Source organism: Antrostomus carolinensis, unplaced genomic scaffold (assembly GCF_000700745.2).
Source record: "Antrostomus carolinensis isolate BGI_N321 unplaced genomic scaffold, ASM70074v2 scaffold51418, whole genome shotgun sequence".
NCBI lineage: Eukaryota > Metazoa > Chordata > Aves > Caprimulgiformes > Caprimulgidae > Antrostomus > Antrostomus carolinensis.
Genome location: NW_010331950.1, coordinates 1 through 7,585, shown reverse-complemented (window position 1 = coordinate 7,585; position 7,585 = coordinate 1). Strand labels below are relative to the sequence as shown.

General features: G+C 36.2%; 1 protein-coding gene across 1 annotated transcript in view; it reads right to left on the bottom strand.

The window, feature by feature from the left end:
- The window catches only part of NBN (nibrin), a gene marked incomplete at both ends in the record, with an annotated part of 12,941 nt that extends 6,288 nt beyond the window's left edge, over nucleotides 1-6,653 (bottom strand). The window contains 5 exons of the mRNA XM_029086308.1: nucleotides 2,763-2,866; nucleotides 3,252-3,411; nucleotides 4,757-4,902; nucleotides 6,039-6,172; nucleotides 6,605-6,653. Of these exons, the coding sequence (XP_028942141.1) occupies nucleotides 2,763-2,866; nucleotides 3,252-3,411; nucleotides 4,757-4,902; nucleotides 6,039-6,172; nucleotides 6,605-6,653 (593 nt within the window). The remainder of the gene's footprint in view (nucleotides 1-2,762; nucleotides 2,867-3,251; nucleotides 3,412-4,756; nucleotides 4,903-6,038; nucleotides 6,173-6,604) is intronic.
- Between the last annotated feature and the right edge of the window lie 932 nt (nucleotides 6,654-7,585).

Sequence of the window (7,585 nt, the reverse complement as noted above, 5' to 3'; positions counted from 1 at the left end):
AGCAGGAACCTTCAACTGATTATCTCCTCCTTAAAGAACCCTTTGATTGTCCTTTGAAACTCTTATCCAATGCTGATCTAAGCTCAACCACAACATAGTCTTCTTCAGTCTTCTGATTCTGAAGCACTCTTTGTACTCTCCACCCATAAGCTTTGAACAGTACCACCACTATCCAGAAAAGACCCTCTACAGTCTTGAATCTTTCAAGAAATAGATTTTGATTCTGGATGAGTTTCTGTTAAAGGCTGTTACGTTCCTACTTTTTTCAAAGCCCTGCACTATTTACACTGGACTGCTGCAATAAAACACATTATTTCATATATGGCTGCAGTTACACAGCTATTATTTAAATTTTAAGTTATTCTTCTTCCTCACATAGGTTATCAGAGAGTATCAGAGGACTGGGATAATATACTTCACCATAAAAATCCCCAAGAAAAGTTCATTAAGTGAACTGCAGGTTTGTAATTATATGAAGTCTTAGTATAAACAAAAAGAAATTTAAATTTTTTTGAACTTTAAGATTAAATTACCCTAAGTTTGTTTTTTTTTTTTTAATCAGACCTACAGTAGTAGTCAAGATTAATAGCATCAACCTGCATTACCACATCAATACTCCTGCTTTATTTCATATCCAAACTTCTTTCATATCCAAGTTGTTTAGTGTCTTGTAGATATACCAGCTCAGGTCAGCTCTAACTACAGCGCTCAATGTAGAGATTCCCTGCGGGAGTTCAAAGCATTTTTGGAAATTCAATGCAACTAGTTGCTAAGTCAATTTTCATTATCTTCCCACAAGCTTCACCTTAAAAATATCATCTATTTAAGATACTGTACATATTATACCAGCTGTCTTATTTAGCTTGATGCAGAAATCTCTCTGTGAATGCTAAATAATGGATATACTGCTAGTGTCAATCACATTTAGTGAACTCAATTCCTCTGAGGGTCTCAATACTCAAAAAAAAAAAAATGTTAAGAAAGGTAAACATATCCATCTGATTCTATTTGAGGGAGCACATAACAGCTATATTATACTGTCACTTCTCTATTTAAGGAATGGACAACACGCACCTGTTTCAAGAGCCCAAACTACTGTCATCATCTTAGTGTAACAGTCAGTAACAGCGGCCTTACAGCGAGGTAACATTAGACCAAGCAAATTTCAGATTGCACAACAAATTGCTAGCTTTTGATAGCTTACACTACCTGTACTAAAAAAAAAAAAAACCTGCCAGAAAACCTTAGGTCAAATATTTCAGAGAGGACTAAATAGTTTGTTTAGTTTTCTCATGTCCTTATAAAACAAGGTACAAACGTAAGTAGAAGGAAAAGTTACATTTGCGAAGATTCCCCCTTTCTTCTGAAAATTTGTAAGCTTCAAACCACTCACAGATGACTGATTTGACATATTACATAAACCCTTGCAAACGTAGAACATCATCTGGAATATAAAGAGTATTTGCTATCAACTGCTCCAGACTGGCACCTGTCTTGTTCTAACCAGGTACTGACACATTCCATGAAATACATTCTAAACGTAGCAAATGCAGCTTTGTGAATCCTCTGCAGCTGCACCACTGAGGTTTATTTAGCTGCCCTTTTTGCCCCATTGTTCTTCAAACTATTCTGCCAATAGCTATCATCACAGCCACTAGATAAAATAAATTAAATTGCTGGGTCCTAACACATAAGGTATGTATGCAAAAGCAACAAAGTGTCTTCTCCACCACTTATTTCCTCCAACTCAAATGTCTGGTGTCCAGCATCCATCTGGTTGAAACAATACATCCAGAAAAATCATAATGTCTTGAATGCATTTAAAGTAATTTCACAAGTTTTTCTCCCTGTTAACTGACATTAAATGTTCAACATGTTATTTTTCAAATGCCAAGTATTCTAACAATTTCCATTCATTATGTATTTCATTTCACAGTATCCTCCAAAGCATAAAAAGAGTGGAAACAATAAAAACACAAGTACCCATGCAGTTTACCTTAAAAAAAACATGATGGCAATTACTCACCTGCATAAATCATGTGTTCGCAAAAAATCCACAAACTAACAAAACACAACTGTCTCCCTTTTCAAGGCAAAAATAGTAGCAATACAGGCTCAGATGAAATTCTATCATACAATAATGGGATTATTTTACACTTTTCTACATGGAGAAAGTAACTGAAAGGGCTATTCTACAGTACTTACTTATTCCAAAGTAAGAATTCACTTCTCAAGTTAATTTAACCATGAAAGCAATGAATGTTTTATTCTCGTACAGAGAAGACCATGTATTTCTATGAGAAAGATTACATCAAACATTTTGTTATGTAGACATATTTTTCCCAGTACGAAGTTAGTTACTGAGTTTACCATAAACTTTGGTCACAACGGAGTTAGCCTGACCATTGCCTTCCCTCAAATAACAGGGGTTTAAAATTTTCTGTTAAGAGATGAAGTGAGACTAAGGTGCATTTGCTTTATCAACTCCCAAGAGTTTAAATGTTGCTTCAAACATATCAACAAATTAAGTCCCTATTTCGACCTAGTAAAATCTCTAAGCATATAGTCAATTCCAAGAGCTCACTTTACAACTCAAGGGATGAGAGCAAGGAAATTGCCTGAATATTAAAATGTGTGTCATATTAAGCATTCTACCACTGTAATTCACATATTCTGTCAAATATAATCAGCTAAATGTGTAGTTATTGGATAATCTAACTCCTATAAATTTAATTCTGTGACATTGAAAACATGATACTTACCTTTTGTGATTTGGCAAATGTTGTCTGGACTGAATAGCTTTGATTAATTCAACAAAAAATTCTGGTTTTATAATTGGTCGACCACAAATCAAAGCACATATAGTCTGAAAAGACAGAAAATAGGTATTTCCTCTATGGAAAAAGTTCAGCTATAATATAGTTCAAACATCCCACAAACAAATAGGAAAATACTGAATTTTGCTACTGAAACAGGACCGTTTTCCTTCCTTCCTTTAACTGCTGTCTTGACCAAAGTTATGAAAATCTACAAGGCAATTGATGAAAATCAGTAACAGTCTTCAAAGCTGGCTTTTTAAATTTTCTTTCCCTCCAACCTCCCATTAACACACATGTCTTTCTGAATCTGGAAAAGGAAGAGTTTACTTCATTGCTTTGTAGAGGAAAGTCTTGATCAGGTCTAGAACTTAATTCGCATTTGTGGGAAAACTGCAAAGCAATGCCAACGCAATATGCAAAAGCTCAACATACCTTAACAGTAACTTTTACTGATACCATTACAAGGTGAGTACACTCTTTGGTCCATTCATTCACTACAAGGCCTCCAAGGTGCCGGATGGCTTCATTTAAAGCAGTTTTCTGAGCAACATCTAAACATGAGGAGCAGACAATCAAAGGTTCATACTCTACTCTGAAAGGAACAAGCAGAAGAGAACTGCTTTAGTTATTTCAGCCAATCATGATCAACAGAACTGACAACTATTGTGTTTGTGTCTCAGAGAAATCTGGTGGGGGGAAGACAGACCCGTAACTCTTACCTAGATCAAAGCCTATGCTCTAAAATTTCATGAAAAAAGTAAATACTGATTTTTATTCAGAAAAATTAACAACATTTTGACTTGATGTCTGAAATATTTCTAAGGACTTCTGGATCTTTCCCAGACATCACATAGAATTAGTGTTTCAAGAATACTGCAAGGTCAGTACTGAGTGTGTGTTTCCAAAGGCAAATGTATGCTCAACAGAACAGTCTGTAAACAGTTTAGTACTTAAAAGAGGTAAGTATTGTACAATGCAAGTTCAAGTAATGTTTTTTCCTTACACTGCCATTGCCCCTGACCATAAGTGTATTTATATTTGTAGATCTTACGTATGGAATTTCAGCATATCAAATTCCAATATTTGATTTGGTTTAGTCTACAAAGCAGAAACAAATAATCTTTCTGGTACAAGAATCACGATGCATCTGGTCTCACAGCATGATTTCTGTACCACATTTCAGCTACATTTATCTAAAATATCAAAAATTATAGTAGTAAGTGGAGAGGAATGCTATTTTTTTTCTGTCAAGTAATACCATCACCAGTAACAAAACAGAATCAAAGTTTAAGGAACAAAGCCAACTTCTGGTTGCTTTAATGTTGATTTTAATGGTCATTAAAATTTGTTCTATTTACCTGCCACCTTACTTCAAGGAGTGCTTTGTATATTCAGATACCACTGGCTACCATGTCAAATTTGAAAAATCAGCAAGCTGGGTTCACTAAGGAGAATGCAGGCATCCATCACAGCAACACCCACTCAAAGTAGTGCTGCACAAAGCATCCTCCATCTATCTCAGTTCTCTTCTCATTATATTATCAACAGCTAATAAGGGCTCAGACAAGCTCTCTCCCTACCCTAAACTGCCCTCCCTTCTTTAGAGCCATTAATGTTTCAGGATTTTTTTCTTTGCCTAATATAGACTGAAAACACCCACTGTACATGATACAACATCTTCTAAAATGCCAGTGCTTTACTATGAATGATTTTAATCTCTTAGTGTAAAAAAAAAAATACAAAAATTGTATTATAAAAATATGTAATGGAAAACTATTGCAGAAGCAGTTATGGAACACAGGCAAAATATTACTCATCTCCTTTGCCTTCTAAAAACTCATAATTGCTGTATTGCTTGCCAAGTTGTACAATGTGCAGAAATACTCTTTCCAAAACCCACAATTTTCTGCTTGATATTTCATAATCAAAGCACTTACCTAAACTTGCTCTCGAAGACTCCAAAGTTGATTCTGTCACCAGACTGCAAAGACACTGAAGTGCCATTGAGTTTTGATCCATTAACAGAAGTACCATACTTAGATGTATCTCTTACTGTTAATACAGGGACTGAGAGAGGCTGGCTCTGAAAATAAACATTATAGTTAGCAAAATAGCTCATAGTTAAACAAAACAGCCATTATAGTTTATCAGAATCAGATAGTTTTTATCAGAAATGGGTTACTACCATTATGGATCAAAGCAGTAGATAAATAAGAAAAAGCCTAGAAAATACCATCCTAAAGAAAGACTTTGGACAATGAGGCTGGCTATGTGTAACTATTCATCCTCTGGTTTCCACTGTGAAGGAACGAGAGAAAACATACATATTTTTAGCTTCAGAACTTTTGTGCTTCTTACACTCAGTCTTTTTGCAGGCTGTGCAAGGCAATCATTCACTGGCCCAAAGCCTCTGCTAGTACGATTTAGCAAGGCTCCAAAGATTTACTATCGATGCTTTTACCAACCATTCAGCCCTGGCATAGGTGCCCAAATCACTTTCCCTTGCTTCCTTCCACAAGCTGCAGGGCATGGTGACACCAGCATGTCTTGAGAAGAGGTTAGACATTTGCATATTTCCCAAATGGTTCACAAGCCAATCAGAACACTGTCAGCCTGTTTTTAAGAAATTTTGCTACATAGTTATACACTATTTGCAGTATTAAAATGACAAATTGTTGGTATTTCATTTCATATGGTTACAAAAATGAAATTCCTTTTTCCTGCTGACTGGCTGCAAAATGTCCACAAATACTGCAAAACATGAGTGACAGTAAATCACTGCTTGTTAATCCTCCTTGGGACATTTTTATTTGCTGAAAATAAAGCAAATACAGAATTAATAACGTGGAATCAAACACAAACTAAGCCTGCAATAAGATAACTGAAGCACTTTCCAAAACCAAGGTCTAAAACTTGTCTATACAATGAAATTCAATTCCATAATTTTCCCGCTGTGATTATTTTAATACAAATTCCTAGTGAATCTTAACTCTGGGATAAAAGGGAGCTTGGACCAGTAAAATTATGCCACTAAATTTCTCAACACAGGCAAACAACCTTGAGGAAAAAAAAAAAGTCAAGATTAAGAAAAGACAAGCAATTAATGGTTCTACTTCAAGCATAAAATACCAGTGAGAGTAAAATGAGAGTAGCATAGTCATGGCAGCCTGAATTATCCACACAGCGTATTGACAATGCAGTAAAAGGTTAGCTACTTACAGAGGTTGTTTCAGGACGACTTACTGTCAGAACCGCATGACTTCGGCTGATGGACTGATCATCCTGAATTAAAATCGCACAGTTTTTGCGTCCAACAACATAGTCTGTACCACTTAAAAGCCGATAAGGCTCTCCTGAAAATAAACAAGAACCAGAAAAACATCTATTTACAAAAAACTCAAAAATACCCAAAGCACTTAAAAAACATTACAAAGTTTGTAGTATATCTGAAACTCAACTTTGTCGTGCATCACTTATTATGCTGACCAGAATTATGCACTTAGTTTATAGACAAAATCCCTTTTTTCCCCTGTCCCTTGCTTTGTCCGTTATAAAAGGACATTTATATGATAAATAAAGCAGTTACAAAAGTGGCAGCACACTTTTTTCAAAGACAACATACTTTTACTAATACTTTGCTTCTTAATCTTCAAGAAGTAATACAAGAGAAAAGTTAAGTGTTACATATAGAAGAAAATAAAATTACAACATAAGATAGCTTTTCCAAAACACAAGCTTTAAGGGTACATCATTTTTTTTAAGAGTAGATAATTTATTTACATAACTTGTTGAGAGGTTCAGAGGAAAACACCCTCCCAGTGAATGTGGAAGGATCTGCAATGTAAATCAAAACGATACTTAGTAAGTTTGGTCTCTGTCCCATGCGTTAGCTCATTTTTGGTATCTGTCATCCAGACCACACAGTAGCTTCTCAGTAAATGGCTTGACTACATCCAAAAGGTGTGTGTTACCTACTGGTCAACAGAACCAGAAACGTTTCTTAATGGAAATAAAGGAATAATTACAGATTCAATTCTAGTCATCAATCCTGAGTAACTAACTTTCCAAATATGAACTCCACAGAAATTATCATCCTGAGTACAATGACAATACCAGTGTTTTGGCTCTTGCTCAAGAGTTCTCCAGGTAGCAAGAGATAACTCGTTTTTTTCCAATAGGATTAGGTACTGTTGCCACTAGGAGATAAACCAAACATCCAAAATTCAGTCCCAATGAACGAGGTCATAAAGGTCAGATGCAGTTCTGATAGGACTGGTCTTCATACAGAAGAGAAAATATTTAAGTCAAGAAGAAACTTGGTTATTACATGACACATTATCAAAGTTAACAACATATCAAAGCTCCTATGGATAAGGAAACTGATGAAGAAAGGTACAGTAGCAATTCAGTTTCAAAACTCTGCATCCCAGAAACAACCTAATGTCTTAAATTCAACACTAGGTCCTTGAAACATCAACATAATATTTAGACATCTTTTCTGAAAGGAGACTCCTGAGGCTGACTTCTGCATTTGAGCCCAACTCTTCGGGTAAACCAGCACTGTGTGACCTGCTCCACCGGCTACAGCAGCACCCGGAGGCACCCCACACGGGTTCGCAGAGCGAAAAGCCCTACTAAATTTAACAGGAGCGCTGGTCTGCGGCGCTCCAGGGAAAAACGGAGGCTCAGCCGGGGTCGACAGCCCAAAGCGACGAGGACTTCTGTCACCACCGGCCCACACCGGGTCGACGCAGCTTTGCCCGGGG